Source organism: Anomalospiza imberbis, chromosome 11 (assembly GCF_031753505.1).
Source record: "Anomalospiza imberbis isolate Cuckoo-Finch-1a 21T00152 chromosome 11, ASM3175350v1, whole genome shotgun sequence".
Taxonomy (NCBI): domain Eukaryota; kingdom Metazoa; phylum Chordata; class Aves; order Passeriformes; family Viduidae; genus Anomalospiza; species Anomalospiza imberbis.
The window spans coordinates 12,090,860-12,113,858 of NC_089691.1; the positions used below are offsets into that span (position 1 = coordinate 12,090,860).

The 22,999-nt window shown below is 44.2% G+C and overlaps 1 protein-coding gene across 4 annotated transcripts in view; it reads left to right on the forward strand.

Moving 5' to 3' along the window:
* CHCHD6 (coiled-coil-helix-coiled-coil-helix domain containing 6) overlaps positions 1 to 22,755 on the forward strand; it is a 109,443-nt gene extending 86,688 nt beyond the window's left edge. For 2 of the 4 annotated variants that reach the window (XM_068201951.1, XM_068201950.1), the window contains exons 9-10: positions 4,952 to 5,013; positions 22,205 to 22,755. In XM_068201951.1, coding sequence (XP_068058052.1) covers positions 4,952 to 5,013; positions 22,205 to 22,214 — 72 coding nt within the window. In that variant the 3' untranslated portion in view covers positions 22,215 to 22,755. Of the gene's footprint in view, positions 1 to 4,899; positions 5,014 to 22,204 lie in introns of those variants that run through there. The other 2 variants (XM_068201953.1, XM_068201952.1) reach the window with 2 other exon arrangements.
* The last annotated feature ends 244 nt before the right edge of the window (positions 22,756 to 22,999 follow it).

Genomic DNA, 22,999 nt, shown 5'->3' on the forward strand with positions numbered 1-22,999 from the left:
GGGTCCTGCCTGCTCTTCCTTGTGATCCTTGGTTCCTGCTTTTTTCTCTCTGTTGGCGCTTTCTTTGGCTTCATCAATTTTGATTTGTGTGTACCATGGTATCTGGTCCATCCTGACAGCAGGGTAGTAAGTTCACACCATGCTGTGTGTTTTACCTCAGGCAAGCTTGTGTTCTTCCAGATAATTGCTTCAGAATCAACAGTTAGAAGAGTTTCTTGATCTTGGCACGGATTTCTCAAGTACCACTGAAGTTCCAATGAGTTTCTGGAAGTGCATGTTGTAGAGCTGTAGGAACTTGCCCTCCTGATTCCCAACTTGGCATTTCTTATTTGCAAGTTTACATCTAGGTATGCACTTGATTATCTGTTTGGGGTTTGTTTTTTTTTCAATAGACCGACTATATCTTTTTATGGTTTTTAAACCTGTTTCCCTGAGGTTGCTGCTTGGAATCCTTCTCTTAAGCTTAAAAATACTAGTAATTGCCAACCCTCTTGGACAGGATGTGGAAGGTTCAGGAATCCCCATTTTGTCTCACTGGCACCAGAATCAAGTGCTGTATAGCACTGCCAGGTTCTTTTCTCTATTGTATTGTTGGTTTGGTTGATTTTTTTGTGGTGTGCTGAATTCCCGATGGTTGCAGTGACACACTAGCACTGGGGTTGGTCCCCATGATGTCAGGAGAGTTTGAGCTAGAAGCCAGGTAAATTGTTCTAAAACTCTTCTGTGATGTTCTGTGATTAAAACTGAGATGTGGATATTTTACATATATTTTATGTGTGGCTCACTGATCTCCTCACGAACAGTTCTTGGCCATGTGTAGGTTTTTCCTTGTAGTCTGAACAAGCGAGCTAGAGATATGCTATTGCCTGGGTTTGCTACCTCCTCTTCCTCCTCCTCCTCATTCCATCTCTTTTACTCACCCATTTCTAGTCTGGGCTGAGATTTTTCCTTTCCCCTCTGTCTTCATTTTTTCACCTGCTTCCTCCCAGTGTCTCTGCACCTTCTCCCTCCCTCCTCTCCTCTCTTCTGTCCCCTTCGTTTGCATTCCTTTCATTTGAAAACCTATATTGGAGCTGACACCAGGCTGCCTATTCCCTGCAGCACTGAACTGGCGGTTTGGAAGGAGGAGGCTGCAATTCCCTCAAGGGGCAAGACAGAGTTCAATGTCTGTCTTATTTTTAAATATGCATCTGAACATGGCTGATCAGAGGAGCAAAAGAAATCTTCGGGTTCAGAGTGCTGGAAGCTCATAAGGACATAGTGTAATCCTCTGCATCTCCCTGCTCTTCCTGCACTCCTCACAGGACATAAAAGCTGCTTGGCACAGGGGACTTTGACTGCAGGAAAGATGGGTAAGAATCAGAGACCCCATGGAAGGAGGGTAGAAAGAGGTGGGTTCTTTGCAAGCCTCACACCTTCTTTTTCTGCTTCAAGTTCTTTTCATTCATTCAGGTTTATGCCCTCTTTTGAACCCTGAAGGACCCAGGGTACCTTACCCAGCTATACACCAGCTTTGCAGGATGCAGTTTGACCTTGGGCAAGTAAAAGACTGATGGCTGGTCGTCATGCTGGTACAGTGAGGGGACAAGCTGAGATATTCCAGTTCTATGTTCTTACCACAGCCAGTGCCATGACAAGGTACCAGAGATGGATCTGCAGGTTTCCCAGTAGGAGTAGGAGTTCTGCTAAGGCAGATTTTGTACCCAGCTGGTGAATTTCCTAAATGATTTTGCTGTGCAGCTCTAGCTGCTGGCATCTGTTCAAGCAGCACAGTGACGAAGTCACCTAAAGGGCAAAAAAAAGGCAGGTGCTTACTGGTCCAACAGCTCCTGCCAGCAGATTAGGATCAGAAGTGAAGGAGAGCATATTGAAATAAAGCTGTAATCATAATTTCAGTTTAGACAAAATGTATGTAGCTTGGCAGAATACCAGGGCTCCGACTCTTGTAAAAATGTGTCACAGGGTCCTTCAGGACCTTAGGAGGATCAAGACCTTTATTGAAAACCTTCTGTCAGCTGTGTTACTTTCTGTGGCACAGCCTACTTTGGTTTGGCATGGGCACAACTACTCCCTTCTGCAACATGTTGGACACTTCTGATCCTGAAAGTGGTCAAACCTGGTGTAGGTAGCTGAGGGTTCCAAGGTGATTGGAGCAAGTTGTATGGGGTAGGCTGCAGGCTCATCCTCTTCATGTTTTCTTTTAGTATCCTTGCCTAGCAAGCAGCCTAACCCATCAGAGGAGATACGTGACAGCATCAGGACTCAATACCAGATGATTGTCAACTGAAGTATGTTGACAGTGCTCAGGGTAGAGTGAAGTAGGCTCTACTCTGAAGAGAGAAGGCTGAAAAGGCTATATCTTAGTCCTTCAGAAATGCCCAAATTGTCCTGGAAAAACCAATGTTTTTGATTGGAGTAAAAGTCTTCTTGCAGGAGGATCTCAGTGTTTATGCTAATTTCTTTCTTTAGAAAGAAAAGATAAAAAGAAAAAGAGATAAGACTTTCCAGTTGCAGACTGGTGAATTTATATGTGTGAATGATAGAAGAGTTGACTGCTGGGGTGGATGGATTTGGTCTTCTGTTCTGATTCTGCCTTTTTTTGACAAAGGATCCATGTTTTTGGACTCTGATGAGGTGTGTTCAGTTGCTGTCCTGTTAACAGTTTGGACAGTGTTTATATGGAAGAAGTTGTGCATTTGCAGTGGGTGAGGAACAGAAGCAAGAGCTGGCACTGTACAGCTGATTCCTTCTTTACAGTGCTGCTTATTCAGTTGTCAATTTTTCTCTACTTGCTGAAGATTTTTGGTTTCTTGTTTTAAAATAGCTACCAGAGAGAGAGGATCGATTGCCTACAGGGATAGCTGGAGCCAAATGGCAGATAAACCTTCCCTGGCTGTATTTGTTCAGCTCCTCCCTGCCCTGGGGATGGCTCTGCTGCAGTTGTGTGTCCCCTGGATGTGTCTCTCTGTGTACTCAGTCCTGATGAGCAGCATTGTGTATACCATGGCTTACACACTGCAGTCCTGACTGGCATTATTCTTCCAGTTAGACCTTTCTTGAATAGCAAAGCTACTTATTACAGACTGTCTTTTTTTCCTGAAAAATCACATATCACCACATTCCTGCCAGAGCAAGGTTATATATGTGGGGGAGCCCTAGATAACATCAGTTAAACAACCTGAACTGACTGCTCTGATTGCACCATTTGCTGGAGTCATTGCGGCTGGAAGAATTCCTTGGGAAAGGAAACAAACTGCTAACAATAATTCCAGCATGCTCCTCTGACCTTGTTTTTGTTACAGTGGGGAACAGTTTCCACAAAAACAGTAGAAAGAATATGCCCAAAGTCACTTTCATGTGTAACTTAAAGTATTCAGGATTTTACCCTAGGTCCCACAAGGTAAAAGGCTGCTGTGTTAACCCCTGCTCTTCATCTCCTGCCAAGTCTGGAAATCCGAGTTCTTAAGAGGAGCTGTTACTTGTATGACCTTCATGTGTGAAACAGTTTCTCTTTTAAAATGTGTTTTCCCCTTTATCAGTTATTCATTGAAGAGTCTCTTTGCATCTGTAGAATTTTGAAGTGTAGCTATTATTTTACCATTTTAATTTTCCCAGCTGTTCAAATAATTGTTTTAACCTCTCAGTGCCTGAAAGTGCTTTTCAAATCCTGATAGCTTTGCATTGTATTTCTTTGGTTTCATGGTATAAATTACCAGCAGTTTTCTCCCTATTCCAAATGGTTACTCTGTGACTTTCTTCTCTATAGCTTTAAAGTCTGCACTGTTCCAAACACCACTGCCAGCAAGGCACTTTTGAACTTCCACGCTGGGATACCGAGCTCTCACATCCTGTTTTGGGGTTTGGGCTTTTTTGTTGTTCTCCATACACACACACGCACCCTGCAAAAAAAGAACTTCAATACTTAAAGATCCCATTAAAACCAGAACAAACTGGTTATTCTGAAAGGTCTTGCCCGTGGCCTCTCTGGAGTTGCATTTCACTGTATGTAGGGAAGGGGCTCTGACAGAGACAACGAAGCCAGCACTGAATACATTGTCTTCATGCAGTTTTACAGAGAGTAAAGTCAAAGCATTTAATTTGACAGTGGTTTCTCTAGCCCTGACACAAGGCTGTGATGGCTGAGGACAAGGGAAAGTTTCCTGCTGGTCTGGCAGAGGACATGATGATTGAGCTGAGCATTCAGTTCCAGGGTAGTGTTCCCAGCTCAGGGTGATGCTCAAAGGGGGAGGAATGCATCATCTGTCCCACCTGGGGCAAAACACTTCCATGTGGGAGTACCTCCAGACCAGCAGTGTCTTCATTTCATAGCTTCACTTTTCTTTTTGATATTTATATTTATTTTCATTGAGCATTGCTTCTCTTGAGTGTATCTTTAATGGCCTTGCTATAGGGACAGAGGTAAAACTTGAAAATAAGTAATTACATTGTGATATTCTGGACATATTGTTGTAGTCTCTCTTATGTGTTCTTCTCGCGTGTTCTGAAAGTTGCAAAAGGTGATTTATAATTCATCAAACTAAGCATAAAACATCTGACTGCAAAGCCTATCAATCTGATCCCATCTCTTTCCAGCCCTTTAATTAGGGAAGCCTTGCTGAAAAATGTACCCATCAGCTACTGAGAAATAGTGCATTCCTGGACCCTCAGTATAGATCTTGAGTTATCCAGGTGCCAAAATGCTGTCAGAACTGACAGATCTTAGAAAATACACCCACAGGCAGAACATTATCCATTATACCAGCACTGAGCAGTGGGCAGTAAGGAAAAATCAGCAGAGAATGTGTCTTTATAAACTTTAATTGGCTTTTCCCGTTGCTAAAAATCAGTGTATCCGGCAGGGAAGAGAACCTATCTAGCAGTTTGATTTTTCCATCCCAGAGCTGAAGGGTGCAGTCCATCTTCACTGACGTGTGATGTGGACTTGTCTCAGCACAGCTCCTGGCAGTGCAGTGGAATCCACAGCCCACAGAGAAGGCTGCCAGTCTGTCCTGGGTGAGTGACCATGCTTAAACAAGTGTGAAGAATGAGTTACTCTGGATTAGTTGGATTTCATCTGTGCTCCCGTTGCTCAAAATTTGCTTCAGACAGAGCCAAACTTAGTTAAAGTTTTCTTTGGGTGCTGGCTGCTAACTGCTCCTGGAATACAACTGGCTGGGATGTGGAATCAAGGATCTGGGCGATGGAAATGCTGATCAGAAAGGAGACAACAGCCAAAGGAAGCAGGAGCTTTGCCAGAGCTACAGGAAATGCAGAGATTTGGGGCACAGAATAAGCTTCAAGCTTCTTTTGAGTTGTTTGGCACTGCGAGTTTTCATCAAAGGCAAAGGAAACAACAACTGTGTGGATTTCTCCTGGGAAGGCTGTTTTGACACCTTGTTGCAGCATCTTACATTTACTGAACTATGTAAAATGTTTCAGTTCTTCTTCCGTGCTTGTGTCTGTTGCCATTAGATTTATGACAGTTTTATTAAATAATCTAGTCAAGATCATTGCAGATCTATTATTATACTGTTTTTTTATCCTAATTGAATAATGAAAACTACTGATTTCTTTATTTGTGATGTATCGCTTCTCTTGCTAAATTCCACAGAATTTCTGAGAGCACCTTTATTTTAACTTCCGATTCAGCTAAGTCAAGCTCCTCTATCTCATTTCTATAAATACTAGAAAAGAGAAGTATGTTCACTCACAAAAGGCAATTTAGTAAGTGAACTTCATTAGAAAATTTTCTTTTTCAGAGTCCTTGGTGGTCTTAAAAACAAACTGTAAGACCATCACAGGTTTGCAGTCATATGAAGTCAATTTAACCCTTGTGCTTAATAAAACTGTAAAAAAAAGCAAATTGTAAAGGTTTGTTGCGACAAATGAAGGAGCAGTCCTTTATCCAAAGCCCTCTCCATAGGAACCGTACTGCTGTTGGCACAGATCATTGTGATGGTTTGGAATGGATCTGCTGAGCTGTGGCAGACCAAATTGGGTGTTCTGGAAACTCCTGTCACCTCACTGAGTGGGCAGTGTGGAGAAGTGAGGGGCAGGGAACGTTCCGGGGCTCCTTGCTCCAGCACGCCTCCGTGCACCCTCCGGCTGCAGCGTGAGCCTCCCAGTCACGAGCAGCCTCTGCCCTTGCCAGGGCTGGTGCAGGGCCTGGCACAGTAAGTTCCCTGTCAGGATAAACTCTGGAGCCTGCACTATACAAGCTGTAAGAATATGATGGACCTTATGGAAAATAAGTGTTGATTGTGTGGTTTTTAATTTTTTATTTCTGCTTATCATATGGCCGTGAAAGACACAGCAACTTCTTGTGCTTGGAAGGTTTCTTTAGAAATTTGAAGCAAGTGGGAGGAAGGGGTAACAAAGTCTATTCTGTTCCTCTAATTCAATCTCCCTACTTACAAGCCCAACTCGTCAATATGTTGTCACTGTTCTTTGCAGCAAGAGAAAGACTGAAGCCTTAGAACACTTCTGGAGAATATCTACAAATCCATGTGAATAGCCTAAAACATCATAATTCGTGTGGTTTCCATGGATGCCGACCATGCTGCAGTTAGGGCAGTTGTGGTGTGTTGCTCCAAATGCCACAGCAATTTTACCAGGATGCAGTATTCTTGCCTGCTGGCCCTAGATTCTGGTAATGTTGCTGTCTGCTGTTAAATAGCTGTCTTGTGCCTGTGTGAAAGAAGGAATTCCTGCATGTGCAGCTTGAGGAAGTGGTAAAGACTTTTAAATTTTATTATGTACTATAAAATAATAATTGATGAAATGAAACTGTATAAAAAGATCAGGATTTTGACATCTTGTTTTGAGATGGTAAAATGCTTCTTTAGTGGCCTAAAGGTGTTGCTATCCTAGGTTTTCAGTTTGCCAATGCACAGTGTAAATGTGGATGGACAGTGCCTGGCTCTGGCTCTGTGTCAATCATTCCCTAAATGCCTATTGGCACCTGAGTGACCAGCTCCTCCTGCTTAAAAGCAAGGCTGCATGGTTCTTCCATTTTTCTAAACCATTTGCTGTCTTTAATTGAGCACAGGGAGCCATTGTGTGTGTGGTGCTGCAGGATCCTTGTTGTGTAAGGGCATTGATAAATATGTATTGTGTTGTCAAGTGTTTGTAGCTACTCTGCAGGTAGTGGTGGTGGAGTGAACTGCATACAGCTAAGACTCCTTGTTTCTCCAGGGTCAATAAAAACAAGATGGCACAGGGAATTGTGGGAAATGGAGCCAGGATAGCTGCCTTCAGCATCACCTGCTAATAAACCAGCTATTTATAGATCAGCTGAGGCTTTGTCAACTAGATTGTTAAATTAGTATTTACATACTGGCCTCATGGTCTTTCACAGAAAATGTCATTTGCATTAGTGCTTGGACGTAAGTGCCGCTTCCTGTGCTCCCGATACACGAGTGTGTTTGGTCACAGTCTGTGGCTTGCAGTGCGTGTGTGAAACCATTTCTGATAGATTCTTGCCTTGCAAATAAATCCTCTTCTCCCTGTAGCATCATTTTTCCCATCTTTCTGTGCCTCTCATTTCTTGCAGAAAAGCTCACCTTTGTTCCCAAATGTCCGCAACTCATCATGAGGCTGATCTCACTAGAGAGAGAGAGATGAGCAGCATTTCTGCATAGCAATTCGTAGTTAATCTCTGCCTCTCAGAGAGAGTCTTGAATTGTTGATGGCTTGTGGGTAATTTAATAACTAGCAAACAAATAAGATGTGTAGATTGCAGCCACTTAGCCCAGATGCAAAATCCCCACACCTATTTGCATCTGTTTGAAAGAATTCTGTTATGAAGGTTTGCATTTTTACATTTTAGCGCCGGTGAAACAGCATTGAGAAGAGTTGCTGCTCAGTGAAGCTGTGTTGATCACAGCAGGCTCCACACCTGGCTAAGCAGTTTCAATCCCCTGCGTGTGTGTCTGTGTGCCTTTCAGAAGGGAAGAGTAATCTACTTGCTAGACGTGTGTCTCTCGCAGTCCTTGGACGACCTTGAACAGTCGTTTAACTTGTGTTTATTTGCCCATCTCTACCTGGGCAGATATTACTTCTGTGGTTTGGAGTGTGGAGGTTGAATGGATGTCTCAGCTTCGTTATGGATGAAAAGTGTTACTGAAATGTAAGGTATTCATACTATCTCTTCAGACAGCTGATCGGAGTTCAGATTCACCTTCCTGTCTTGCTGCTTCTTGCTTCAAAGCCATTTGGACACTTGGATTGTGCGGGAAGTCGGAAGGCAGTAATAGCAGGGCTGTGATGCAGACAGGTGTCACAGCCTTCGCTCAGATTCACTTCTTAGCACTCGCAGGGCTGTTGATAAGGTGCCGTTATGCTGGTATTGTGTTATTCTTAATCTATCTTTGGCCTGCAAAGGGTCCATCAGCATCAGTTTCTCTGACACCTTGGCAGGCTCTCTGGGCACCTCATTACTCTTTTCAGGAAGAGAGCATTGCAATCCCATTCCTGCATCCGCAGAGAGCAGAGCTCACCTGCCTGTGCCAGCCCAGTTGCTGGGAGGTGAGAGCTCAGAATGAGGCTTGCAGTTTCTCTCACCGGCTACATAAAGCACATAATACCACAACAATAATACAATATTTCCTGAAACCATTCACCTTTTATTTATTCTGTTTAAGACAGCAAAGCCTTGGTTTCCTCTCCTTCCAATTCTTCTCTTGGACCACAGGAGAGGGACTGGGACAGGCCAGCCATGGCCATGGGTTTGGGAAATCTGGAAGTTCCCTGGAGGTTCCTTGGTGCATCAGTTCCAGTGACTTGGCTGTGCTTATTTCACCATTACCTTTCCATTTTAACTTTAATCCTTGCTGAAGGCAGCACCTTATTCTTACATTTTCAGATCTACCATTTTTTTTCTGCCTTCTGCTGCTATTCAGGGGAGAGAGGGGGGTTGGGATGTGGTATTCTGCAAAATGTCAAGGTCTCTTCCTGGAGAGCTGACAGCAAAGGTGTTTTATATGTACATGGGCTATCAGGATGAGACATTCCTACTCAGAAACATTGGCTGAGACAGACAGACATTCCTCCTGCCACAGAGAGACAGGCAGGCTCACTGTTGCCAAGCCTTGAAATATTTGGCATGTTTTCTATTGCCCTAGTTTTGTGGAGTTGTACCTGAAGTTTTTATAAGTACATGAGAATTTTAGTTCTGTGTTTTTACTGGAAAAAAAGAAAAAGGAAGGAATAAATAAAATATAATAAACTAACCCTCCTGCCCAGACAGAAGTGGTGTGAGAATGTGACTCCATTGCTTAAAACCAGAAGACAATTGAAACAACCTTAGTGTATTTCTAAACAGTTTCACAAGTAAGCCTTGTGGTTTTGTGGGACTTTCCTCTTAGGTTTTCAATATGTGAGGAGTCTGCAGCAGGGCTTGTTTTCTTGAGTGAAGGGATATTTGCAGCTCTCTAAGAGTTCTTGCATCTACAGCATCCCCTGCAAGCAATACTGAGCTGACCAGAACAGTCTCCCTGAATTAGAAGAGCCCTGCATTTTCCAAATTTTCTTTGCATTCTAATTTGTGTTTTTTCAGTTGTTCTAGCTTTCAAGCCTTTCTTGCAAGCAGCAGGATCTTAAATTTCAAGTGGAAGCCAAGATTTCTTGTAAGAACGGGTTCAGGGTAGTGGTGTTTTGACATTTTCACAGTTATGTCATATATCATCGCACCTTCCTATGAGCTGGCAACACCATTTACACGGAGATGAACGTAATTATTCACAGAGGGGCCCTGTTAGCGCTTCGGACTCCCTGGCTGATCTAGAGGAGACCGACTGGCTCTGCAGGTCTGTGTCTGTCTTTCACGGGCTCACAGCAACATGCAGCTGCCTGTGCACTTTCGTGTTGGTTCCGTAGGCCGGCGCCAAGGCACGTGCTCCTGCAATCACCAGGGAAGTCAGAGGCTCCCACTCGCACCTCTGCATCGCCTGAGCAGAGGGACACATGCAGCCAGGCTCCCACAACAGAAGGGTTTCCAATAAAGCTGAAACACAGAGTTATTGTCTGTCCAACCACTGGCAAATGCACAGAGCCATTGTGTGGGTCCTGAAAGCCTGGGCGCTTTATTCTCTGCAGACTGAATGGCAGCCGCGGGTAATAATAACACAAGATTAAAAAAGCCAACATTATAGGGGCATTTACAACCTGCTGAGAGAATGAAATCTCAGCAAGGCTGAGCTGTGTCTCCAGTGATCCTACGTTTTTACTGCTTGATAAGGAAATGATGGGCAGCTCTGGAGAAATGGCCACCACAGAGCAGATGAAGGGGGAGCAGGTTGGCTGCTTGAATGCTGCAGTAAGTAATGGAAAAGCTGTCTGTAAATCAAGTGACCGGCCTGTCCTTCCCTGTGCTGGCTGTGTGTGTGTGCAGGCACACTGTTTCCTTCCCATGCAGGCATCAGTGGCACCAGGATTGGTTTGCATAGTTCAGAGTCTTGTGCTTGGAGGTCTTTGGTTGGCATCATCCAGGCTGGTGCTTTGGTAGCTGTTAGCAGGTCCACTCAGGAGAATTTACATGTGAGGATGAGACTGACTGTGAAAAAGAGATGGTGGAATTAGCTTTCTGCCTGCAGGAGCAGACACTCTTTCTGTCAGCTTAAATTTAGGAAGACAATAAATATTGAGCATCCTGAATGCAAGTTCCAGTTCTAAGTCACAGTAATGACAACTACCTGACACAATTTGAGTTCATCTGACACCTTCTTAAGTCTGACGTTTTATTATTTTCAAAACAAAGAAACACTAATCCACAAAAAAAAAAAAAAAAGAAGACGACCATTTTTAAGGAACAGCTACTTGTCTTAAAAATCCAGTCTTTAATTCAGTGTTGGTTTCAACAATTCTTTAACACAAATGTCTTATAAAGTTCTTCATAAACAGCTTCGTAAAACCTACTTTTCCCATGCACACATGGAAACTGTGCTTGGTAAGTCAGAGACAGAGTACCAGCCTGTAGCAAGATCCTCTCAGGATATGCCCAGGCTGCAGAATAATGATGGCAGATGAAGCCAGCCCTAACCTTGCTAGCCGTGAGTATTACCAGCGGGCTAACCCTGACAGTGCTGAGCCACAGGAATTTGTACCCACCTGTTCAGACAGGTTGTGCAGGTCTCTGCATCTCAGCAGGTTTCTGAGGCAGCATCTTACATATGTGACCTTGCTCTTTGGCATTAACGATGCGGTGAGTGAAACAATGAGAAGTATTTTAAAGTAACAAAACATGGGTTTTGCTACATGGCTAGGGCAGGTGTGGTTTAATAACTGTACTTGTCCTTTCTAAAAATATTCTCATCTGTTCAAGTCTCTTGCTTTGCTCGTGCCAGGCAACATGGCATGGAAATTGCTGGGCCCTGGGTGCTGTTTGTAGTGTGGGATATTATGGGGATTCAGGAATTCAGACTGCCTCATGGATTCATTTACTTGGATTAATGAATCTGTCTCTGCCTCTGTTTCCCCAAGAGTAATGTGAAGTTACTTACGTCAGAGGGATTTATGAGCTTTTTTTCTATATTGGCCATCTTGCAGAGAGTGAAATTCAGCTCAGAGGGCTCTGCAGAAGGACAAAGTATTTGAGTTTATTCTCTTATAATCCTGGTTACAGAAAATTGGCAAGTTCCTGTTTAAAGTCTATTTAAACACAAAGTATAAGTACTTTTTGGGTTTTTTTGTCCTCTTTCTTTATTCCTGTTTTTTTCTCTCTCTCTCCTTCCTTTACATTTTTGGTTTTATTTAAAATGTTCCCTTAAACTGCAAACTGTACAGGTTGTGACCTGAAGGCTCCTCTGTGCTGGCACAGATTTGCAGAAGGCAGCTGAGGGCTTGCTTTGTTTCCACAGGTTGGAAGTGTGAAATTAAATGTATGTTAGTGGTAAGGTCTTTGTGGGAAGAGAGTGTAAAAAGGTGTTGAGTGACAGTAGAAAAGAATGGTCTAGGAGGGGGGAAGAGAGGATGTAGCTTAAACTAAATATGGTGCTTGCTTTTTTCCAGAACCTTTACAGAAGAAGCATGAATGTGTTCCCAGTCCACAACTCCCTTGTCTCTTCCTCCCCTGCCTCCCTTCCTTTTTTTCCTCTCTCACCCTCTGGGGCTGCTGTTTTAGGATGAGTTGGTTCCAAACAGACAATACTTTCCAAGCAGATAAACGAACACCTAAGCAGCTGCACTGGTATCTATCATGAACAGACGTGCTGTACAGTGAGGAAAATTACAAGATGGGACTGGCATCATTTGTCATATTTTAAAAAAATACAAAGCTACCCCTCCACTTGAGCAGCATCCACACGACAATTGAACAACACACTTAAAAACTGTCACTTTCTTTTCCAGTCTCTGAATACATTTTCAAATGCTAACGTTAAACATTCCACCTTCAGGTCCTCTGTAAAGAATGTGTTTTAGACAGATGGAAGCAGGTCTCTGTCTTGACACTGATGCAGGACTATAAATTTGCAGAGGAGGCGATAGGAGATAATTATTTAGAAGGCTTTTGTGGCTTATTCCAGCATCTGGTATTCTACCAGGGTATCCTTTGAAGAGGGATAGGGACAGGACAGAGCTAGAGAAATGCTGAGCTTGTTTTTCACTTGGTAAAGGTCTTTAATCTTGAAAGAAAGATTTGGAATTTACACAGGAGGAGACACTGAGAAATCAAAATGCACCTCCCAGTTGTTCACCACGTTCCCTTCATTTGCTCAGACCCATGGTTCAGGCTGTAGGGCATTTTATCCCCTGGTCTCTTAATTGCACTGGTTGAGCTGGGTGCCAGTGGGCAGCTACTCAGAGCAGATCCCTGTTGCCCAGGGATTGACTGTGACAGTGCCATGCTCAGGGCAGCTGAGCTTGCAGCTTCCCACAGGTGCTGCCTGGGTGTGCCTGTGGTTGGGCATCTCCATCTAATCTCACAACCCAACGTCTCCGTGGCCTCCCGATCTGTTACAGCCTCTCCATCCCGATCCATGCGTCATGCCCAGCGGGAGCACCCAGGGCTCTCCAACCCGGGCTGCAGATTCCCTACCCGGTGCTTCCCACTCTGTGATCTCGTCAAAGGGGAGTGGCACAGTGAAATGTTTAGTATTCTTGACTTCTGAAACCTCTGTCCAAGAGGTGTGGCTCAGTCATTTGACTGTCTCGGTTCAAGTCATTAACATTTCAGAAGGGCTGTTAATTCTGTCTGGTTGCCTGAACTTGGTAGAAGATTGTCTAATTGGGGCTTGGTGAGGGCCAGCCAACCAGACTTTTCTTCCTTGAGATCTAATCAGATCTTGCAGCTCCTGGGACCAGATATTTCAAGATACTTGAAAATTGGCAAGAGTTAGACATATAATTAATTCTTTACAATCTGATACTCAAATTCTGTAAATGCTCAGTCAGCAATAAGCTTCTGGTGCAGGAGAGTTCAGTGCTGAGTCAAACGGGCTGATTCTGCTGAAATAATTTCAGTTTCTCATTTGTACCTGGGTAGGGGAGGGTAGTCTTCCAAAATATTTCTTTTCCCTCTTTTTAATTTGACCTGTAGGTGCCCCTAGTCTTTGGGAGGTGTTTCACAAAAACAGGTAGGAATCAAATCTCCTGTCTATCTGCAAACAGACCTGAGAATTCCCAGTTTTCTCTTGACTCTATCATTGCTGATTTTTGCCTCTTCAGCCAGAAGAAAAGGAGAGCGACATCTACACCCGTGTGGGTGAGATGAATACAGCTATCACACAAATAAAATTACTGGCTGCCGAGTAGCAACAGCTTAATGAAAATGTGAAGTGTTAAACAAATAAAGCCAGTCAAGCTCCTAATACTTCTGTGTGGAATTTTACTGTATCACTGAACAAAAATAGAATTAGGCATAGAAAAAGGATATCTGGAGAAGTCTCTGCCTGCCTCTGTTCTTGGTGTATGAAGCCAGACTAGACAGGATTGAGCCATACTTTAAATGCGGACATGATACCCTGACCCAAAGAGGAATTCTCTTTATCCGGAGCAGGAGCCTGCTAAAGCAAGACAGAAAGGAGCAAGATAAAACACCAGATTTCCTCTGAAGCCTAAATGCAAATTGTACAGAGGAATGGATCCCTTGAGAACTGAATTTTTGCATTTCTTTAGCATCTTCTCTTAGTGAATAATTATCATACGTCTGTGTGGTTGGTAAGTGGCATTACTCTTAGGTACAGAAAGGGAAACTGAGATGGGGATTTATTTCAGCTGCTGGAAGAAGTTGGGAGATCACTGACAGTAGAATCTAGGACTGGCTTATGCACTCCAGGCAGTGCTCACCCTCCTGGAATGCACGGAACAACATCAGGGTTTAGTAACACTAGCAAGCACCTGGTGAAGTCCCCAGTCCGAGAATTTAACAACCACCGTTGAGGTCCCATCTCAGAGGCACAGACAGTGCCATACCTGAGGTGAAGTGTTTTCAGCTGTTCTTTGCAGTCTACCCAAGGACTGGACTTTCCTGTGCTTCCTTCTTCATGAAAATTTCTGGAGTTAAAGACATGTTCAGGTTAGTAATACATCCTGGGATGAGTTCTGGAAAGACAAAATGCAGTATGTAAATCTGGAATCAACTTGTGAAGAAGCCCTGCAGCCAAAGAGCTGCTATATTTGCCTCCAAACAATATTACATCCTCTTTCCTGGCTTCTCCCATCTGTCTGTGTGGGGCTGTGAACAGTCAGTGATTGGGATGGGATTGGGATGGGATGGGATGGGATGGGATGGGATGGGATGGGATGGGATGATCCCTAGGATTTGGGAGGACAACTAGGGCTGTTCCTTCTACCTCCTGTCTCTCTCTTCCTCCACCAGCTGGCATTTCTTCACAAATCAAGCACATCTCAGCTAGGCTTAGTCTCAGGTTGTGTGGAGTCACTGGTATATTGAAGGTTTTGTGTCTGGGTCACGCGGAGCTTTAATACACTGAGGAATTAGAAATGTTTTAGGAGTTTAAATTCTAAGTGCCTTTATTTTTCTGGGTGACCTTGTGAAACTTCCTTGCACCAGACCTGTATCTTGCCATCCTGCTGCCTTTATCTAATTTGTTTTCTTGTGTATGTTACTGACATCCAGTGAAGTGTAATTTGTTTGAGAAGTGGCACTTATAACAAGGATGCTGCTAGTAATCCCTGCATTGAATCCCTATATACACAATGTTCCAGGAATAATTAAAGTCACAAACTTCAATTTTGAGGGATGCACAGGGGAAACCTATCCTGAAATGAGGCTTCCGTATCTGACTTTGCTACTTCCAGTGCTTTTTAGCACTGTAGGATTTGCTATTTTTGTTCCATGACTGAAGTAGATTTAAGAGGAAGTCTGACATCCTGAATTTACGCGTCCTAACAACAGTGTTCATCAGTCAGTCTTCTTACCATGTCCTTTCTCTTCCCCTTCTCTCTATTAATTTTCCTCAATAGTCTGCAGGGATCATTTGCCAGCCTGATTCAAATTCCTGCACTTCCCTGGCATCTTGTTTTATAACATCTTGCATCATGTACTTTCCATTTCTGTAATCCATTTAATCCAGGATACTGTGATGGCTTTGCAGGTATTTATTGCATTTCTTTCTTCCTCGTGTAAGAAGGTAACAGGTCATTTATACAACTTAATCCAAAGTCTCTTGGCTTCTGGGGTTATTTTCCTTTTATTTTCCCACTGATTATTCTGGAGGCTGGTAGCAAGAGCAGGAAAGACAGTATGGAGAAGCTGCCAATATTTGTGTCTACTGTTTCATTACATTGTGCCCAGAGCATGGCTTGCCTGTTCAGCAGTTAAACCCCTTCAGCCAATGTCCCCCAGCAAATAATGTTACTGTTGCCTCTCCTTAATTTTTGGAAGTGTTGGGGCTTAGGGTTTGAAATAATGAAATACTGTTGCATCAGTAAGTGGTTTTCCATTCCTTTTGGCTCTGGAAGCGGATATTCACAGTTGGGTGAAGTTCGTATTAATCCTCACAAAACCAGAGCTGGATTTGTACAAGTTGTCATTGTTCTGCTTTAGAAACACTCTGTGCCTTCCAGATCCCTTTATCCCTCCCAGGGGCTAATCCACGAGCTTGGAAAACACTTGGGGTGACTCTAGTTGCAGGATGGAGGGGTGTCCAGTGTTATCTCTTTTGCCTCCTGCATTGCCTTCTGCCACTCAGTCCAGAAAGGCACAGTAGTGGTTGGAGTGTGCAGTTTCTGATGTGTACAGATAGTGGGATGTAATTACCTTCCTATGAGATACAGTCATTACACTGGCTGTAAAGAGAGAGGGTCACAATCCTAATGGGAAATGATTTTAAAGCAATCTTGACCAAGTCTAGTGGAGCCATTTCAGAGCACTTAAAACTCAGCCAGTCCTTCATGGCACTTGTGATATGTCCACTTCATGCAGCGAGAGGCATTGGGATTAACACTTGTTGAGGGATAAAGAAAATCCATGATAAACTGCAGCATTGGCTTTGGGCAAGCATTGTGTGCTGCCACGGGGGAAAGGCGCAGACAGAGCCCGGGCTTGATTATTGTTCTTGATACTGATTTGGAAAAACGCAAGGCTCTCACAGAAGCAATAAGCCAGTAGTCATGAAATCTGCCACCTTGGGCTTCCTGTGCTACAGTAGCTGCTCCTCTGTCCCCAGGCTTGATTCCTGCAGAGGATTGTTCCCATTTCCCAAGCAGGTGGCTGGGCAGATAGAGACACAGTCCCCAGATCAGAGCCAGATCACTGGTGGGTGCACTGTTGGTTTACCTGGGAAATTCAGGCTTCAAAAATGTTCTGTCTTACAAGGCAGATTTGGTCAGAGGTTGTTTAATAGCAAATAGTAGTTTGTGTTATGTTAGAGAAAGACAGGCTTCAGCGTGCTTTGGTACGTGCTGGGGTTGTGCGCAGTAGCAAGGTGAGGAGAAAGATTTCAGCAGAGCTGATGGAAGGTGGCAGTCAGCAGTTGTAGGTCATATTGAGGGGCTCTGGCAGGTCTGTTGGGATCAGCCCAGGACGAAAAAGCAAACACCGCTTCACATAAGCAATTTTCTGTATCTCAGTCCTTTACAGAAGCACAATAGCCAAAGCCATGCAGGTTAGCAAAGCTCTAAGCTGGTACCTGGGAGAGCAAGAATAACTAGTAGTGAAATGCTCTATGTCTGATTTTCATCCTTTGAGCTCCTCTGTAATGTTACTGGAAAACAAAAATTGTTTAAATAATGGAACAGACCTGATGAAATTGTGCAGTGATGCAGAAGGGGTTGAGGAAGGGTTATTCCTTTCTTTCCATTACTTTTCTCCTCCTGCCTTGCCTCCCAAACGTGGGTGGAATCTACATGTCAGGCGCTAGCGACATCAGCCTGGCCCGGTGGCTTTTCTTAATGGCAAGAATGAGATTAAATGCAATTAACATCGATTGAGCAAAAACTGCCCTCGGTTTGTATGTGGATTAATTAACAGTCGTCCTTTCAGCAGCAGCCCTTTGCAGAGCCGTGTTTGTTCCTCCTGGCCCCACTCTTTTCTAGCACGTCCAAAATCAAAAGCACTGAGTTTGTTCCTTACTGCGACGTCTGGGGTTACCAGCTCAGCAGGGAGATGCAGCCCCCCAACCAGGATGATTTTTTGTGCAGTCTGCTGACTGCAGAGCTGCTCAGTCAGTGGCAAAATATTTCCTGTTAAGCAAGGCTAATGACGGGAGCTCTCTGCGAGTTAGAACAATGATCAGAACAACTGTGTGGAGGAAATCAATGTTATAATGCATGAACAAACAGGTGAGTCTCAGAACAGCTGGAGATTAGTTGTTCTGGTAAATAACTTTGTATTTGGGTGACGCAGAGCAATAGGGAGGTGTCAAGGCAGAGTAAAGCAAGCAGTGGGCTCTTGTGAGCTGAAGGAGAGGGAGGAGGGAACCAGAAAGACTCTTTCTGTTCCTAGCACTCTGTTGGTGGGGTGTGTAGACCAGGAGACTTCCACGTGAAAGCACTTTCCGGGGTGTTCTGACAATGTGTCTGGTGAGTTTTCTGAAAAGCGTCTTTTCTGCTGTCAAGCCAACTTTGAAGACACCATCTGGGGAAGTAGCCAAGAAGTCATTGGGTGAACTTCCCTGCTTTGCAAAACTTATTAACACCAGTACAGAGAAGAGGGAAAACAAAACTCCCTTCATAGCTTTTTGAATTAATGTTTTTTGTTGCTGCCAGGCATGCTCCTGGCCCTCCTTATTCCAGTCCCAAGGACAGCAACTGTTGGACTCCTGAAGGATGAGAGAGACAGAAAGGCTTTTCTGTGCAATAACTATATGGCACAGAAGTGCTGTGATCCATTAGTCAGCTCAGCTGCTCTACAAAATAGCCAGTACTCTGAGTGTAACAGAACAAATTGCACATAACCAAAAAATACCTACAGCATACATCAAACCAAAGTGACTCAAATGTCCCTTGCAGCGCTTTGGGGTGCTAATAGCCCTGCAACAAATGCCTCATGCAGTGTAAAGGCCTTGAACACCCATCTTAGGGCAGGTCAGGAGTTTTGTATTTTGTTTGTGCCTCTTTCCACACTGAGATGAAAAAATTGTGCAGTCACGTTGCTGAGGTCTGCTGTGTGCCAACAGGTATTGTGATGTTGAGAGCTGCCTGCACACGGCAGGAACTGTGGAGATTAATTTCTACTTTGTCACTGACACTCCAAATGCACCAAGTCATTTATCATGAGGATCTGCTTTCTGATTTCTTCATAGCTACACAGTGCCCATATGTGTGAGTGCTGTGGTGCGACTGTTTAAAGGGTTGTTAAAACAAAGGCAAGGCACATGGTGGAGGGAACTTGCAGGGTTTACCCTGTGAGACTAACGGCTGGTTAAATAAATATGTCTTAACACAGCTGAGGCTTGGCAAACAGCGTCTCTGGCAAACACTGAGAGAGGAAGTTCTTCAGGGTCTGGCTTTTCAAGGAGGGAGATTCCTCCACTGGCTGCGAGCCTCCAGCAAGGCCAAGAGCTGAGGCACAGAGCTGGCCAGCGACTGGGGGAGGTGGAGAGGATGCTGCAGATCCACTAGGCAGCCCCAAGCTTCTGCACTGGGATGCAGACTGAGAAAGAAAGAACAGGACAGAGGAACAGGTGCATTAGAAAATCTTGCTGAAGCTTGCTCGCCCTGGTGCTGGGTACCAGGGCCTCAGCTCTGTTAGAGGACAAGAATTGCGTTGGGCATTGACTGGACTCAGCGGGAGTGAGATTTGTGGAGCAGATCTACTTGCAGAGCTCAGCCCTTTCTCCTCACTCAACTGGAACCAGAACTGGAAAGCTACTGGCTTTCCCTCAGGGGCTGCAAAGTGGCAGGCTGTGTCAGCTAAGCAGCCTGTTTTGACTGCAGTTAATTCCTGAGCAGGGTGCCACAGTGGTGGAAGAACATGAGTTAGTAGCTCGAAGGTCCCATTTGCTGTGAGAGGCATGGAAGAAAGCAAGTGCTGTATGCCTTCCAGCTGGACTTGCTGTCAGGACTGAACAGATTGCCATTCCTGTTTGTGCTGGTGAGGAATTAGCCTTTGTATGGACACTATTTTCATACGTAGAGGCGCTGGCCTGGAGCTCATCAAGACTGGAACCTGGTCTCTACCTGGATTGCCTTGGCAGTGGCATTAAAAATAACCTGCCCTCCCTATGCAAGAAGGGCACTGTTCCCTCTCGTCAGACTGAGGCTATGATGCACCCTCCAAGGCTGTTCATCTCTGACTTCTTGTTCTGCTGAGACTGCAGCAAAGACCAGCTAATGCCAGCTGTGGGGCAGTCATTTTTTGAGGAGGCACAAAAAACATTTCAGTCTGAGCCTCGACTCCATTAATTGGCAGTATCCTGTCTGGTGAGAACAGCGATTGCAATCTGCCTGGGCTTGTTGCCTATTCACCTTGTCTGGTGCATATGCAATGATAAGGGCATGGAGAAGAGGTAAAGCTTCTCCTTCCCTTTCCTGGCTCCTTCTGCTCAAGGTAAGTGCTGTAGCAACCTGGTAGCATCTTGCAGAGAGGATTCCAGGTTGGGAAAAAATGAAGGGGTGCCAAGTCTGCACTGTCATGGTTGCAAAGCTAGGTGAGCAAAGAGTGGGTTTAGTCTCAGAGCTATGGTGTCCCTCAGCTCATCAGTTCTGGGTCCTGGCTCACTGTACAAAGGATTTTTAGGAGGTTTAGTCATCCAGAGTAAGATGGAACCTGATGTATTTGCACAAAGAATGTTTGTGAGCCTCCAGCTCAATGCATATCTGGTATGTGGGTAGGTTAGGCTGGAAAGAATTCATTGAGGTTAAGAACTGGCTGTTTTCATTTTCTCCTGAAATAAGTTAAAATATCATAGAATCATATAATGGTTTTATCTGGAAGGGACCTTAAAGATCATCTATTTCCAGCCGCCCTGCCATGGGTAGAGACACCTGCAACTAGATGAGTTTGAAATATGTAGTTATGATTTTGAACATGAAATTGTGTAACTGTGATGTTCTTCAAAAGTGTTTAAAAACAGGGGTTTTACTGTCTTCCAGAAGGGTTAACCACAGAGTAGGCACAGAACTGATTTTGGTTTGTTTTCTTTTTTTCACAAAATGTAGCATTCCTGGACACTTAACTGAAGTGTTACAATGTGAATACAGCAAATTACTTCATTGCAAAATTGATCCTGAGTTGTTACTGCTTCATTCATTGCAATTTCAGTGAGTGCTATTGGAGTTTTAAAAATATATTGCTCTGTGCACAACTTTTAAGTCACTAATGATGAGAAAAATTACCTGGGAAATTAGAGTCAGTGGAGTATTATTGATGGTTCATTTGTCAGATTTCTGTATAACCTTTGTCTAAATGATTTGGTGTACAATTTTCTCTTTATTCTGGAGTTCTTTGAAGCTTTTCCAGTTCATTGTTGTCAGAGATGGGGCTGTCTTTGGAGATTCAAGGCCAGCATATTCAGTCTGCATTGGCCATGTATCAGCCAATATCAGCCTGCTGTGCAGAAGCAGCCCAAATGACATCCTCACCTTCTGACAGACAGTGCCAAGTGTGCTAGCATCATTATTTTGTGATGTTTTCCATTCTGATTCACACTGAAGAAAGCACAGCTCCTCTCCTCAGAAAGGCAAATATCTGGAGAGTAGAACTGAGCTCAAACACAGCCCTAATAAAAATGGGCAATGAGACTGTATGCAGTGAAGTGTTCGCTTGCCTTTCTCTAGTTGGCTTTAGCTGAGTCATCTTAACATGGATCAGTACTGTCTGCTCTGCAGCAGGGACCTGCATGTATCCAGAGCATGTGGCCTGTTGATGGGCTTACCCTCTGTGATCCTGCTGTTCCTGTAGCACTGACACAACCATGCCATTGCTGCTGCAGGAGAGCTGATTGCCCACATTGGGAAGGGGGATCCAGCACTGATTTCTCAGATCCTCAGAAGGAGGGGTGTTACAGCTGGTGTCATGTGCTCTCATCCACTGCTGATGGCATTGTTGGTTCGATTTCTTTGACTTTATAGATGCGATAAGATAAAAATAGGAAGAGACCACAGCAGACTTTGCAATCTCCATCCTAAAAACGTTGGAAGCTTTCTGTCTTACAATAACCCTCAGAAGCTCATAGCTCATATGCAGAGACCTGCAGGATCTGAGGAGGTACCACTTAGTAGGTTTTTGTGGGGACAAAGCAGATGTGATTTTGCTTTGAATTTTAGGAGGGCTTGGGTCTTAATAGGATAAAGGCTGTCAGATATGTCAGGAGTTAGGGTGGTCTCTGAGTCCCCATCTTTCTTTTTCTCACTTCTCTGGTGCTCTTATATTAATCCTGTTCCAGGATGAGTAAATGGGGGGAGTGTGTGTGTGTGTGTGTGTGTGTGTTTGATGGCAGCTTATCAAAGTGCTTCTATGTCCTCCTGTGCTGAGGCAGGACTTAGTGTCTGCTCCAAGCTTACCTGGAGCCACCGCTGTTCTCTCCCACTGTAGGCCAGTAGATAATCCTGATTGTTGCAACTGACCATGTGTTCTTAATCACAGAATCAGCTTTATGTTTGGTATCATGAGCTGCTTTCTTGCTTCCACAGTCCTCTCCCCTTGAATATCTTGTGTTTTACAGTAGGTGAAACCTGAAGATTTTTCTGAGGGTTTTACACCCTGCCAGTGCTACTCTTTCATTTCTGATGTTAACATTCCCATATCAACAAGCTACATAACTAGCTTACTGCCGGGTTTTTTGTCTCCTTTTTTCTCCAGGAGCTGTTAGTTAATTCTGGATAAACATCATCCGCCAAAGAGCAGAGGACAGGGACCACAGATGCCCTTGGAAGCCCCAGCATCCTTCTGGACAGACACTGACCAAAAACGGTGCCTTCTGCCCTCGATGACCAAGACAATACAATGATTCCTCTTCTAACTGCCTGCATGTATCAGTCTCGGTGGACATTCCTGGGGTTGGGAGAAGGGTTCCAGGAGTGGGGGATGCTATAGTTTCTTTTCATTGTTTTGCAATATAAAGAATTGTGTTGACCCCAGGTGCTTCCAGCATAGCTTGTAGCTTAGGGTCTTGCTCCAACACAAGTCTGGTTCACCCAGTTCTAACTTTGGTTTCACCAACCTACGTCTGAGTTTCAAGAGCTGTTGCTTCTGTTTGTTTGCTCTGGAGAAAGGGGTCCAAAGTATTTGGAAGTAACCCTGAGTAGCTTGTTAGGATTAACTGTTCCTAGCATGCTCCCACTGGTTACACCAGCAGGCACATTCCTTCCCTTCCAAGGTTCCCTCCTAAACAATAAAGTGTTTAACAGTCACTGTTTGCTGTGAGATACTTTCAGTCCCATGAGTTTGTAAACTGCTGTATTCTGCCTATTGCCGATGCCAACAAAGACTTCAAACGAGTGTGAGGAATAGCAGTAAGTCACAGGTTATAAATCACAAAACTTGTTCGTTTTGGTCCCAGGATGACTGGCTTATTTGAAAGTACTTGGTTACAGAGTCCTGGCTGAAGGGAACTGGTGGTGGGGAATCATACTGGAAAAACCTTTGCCTGCTGGC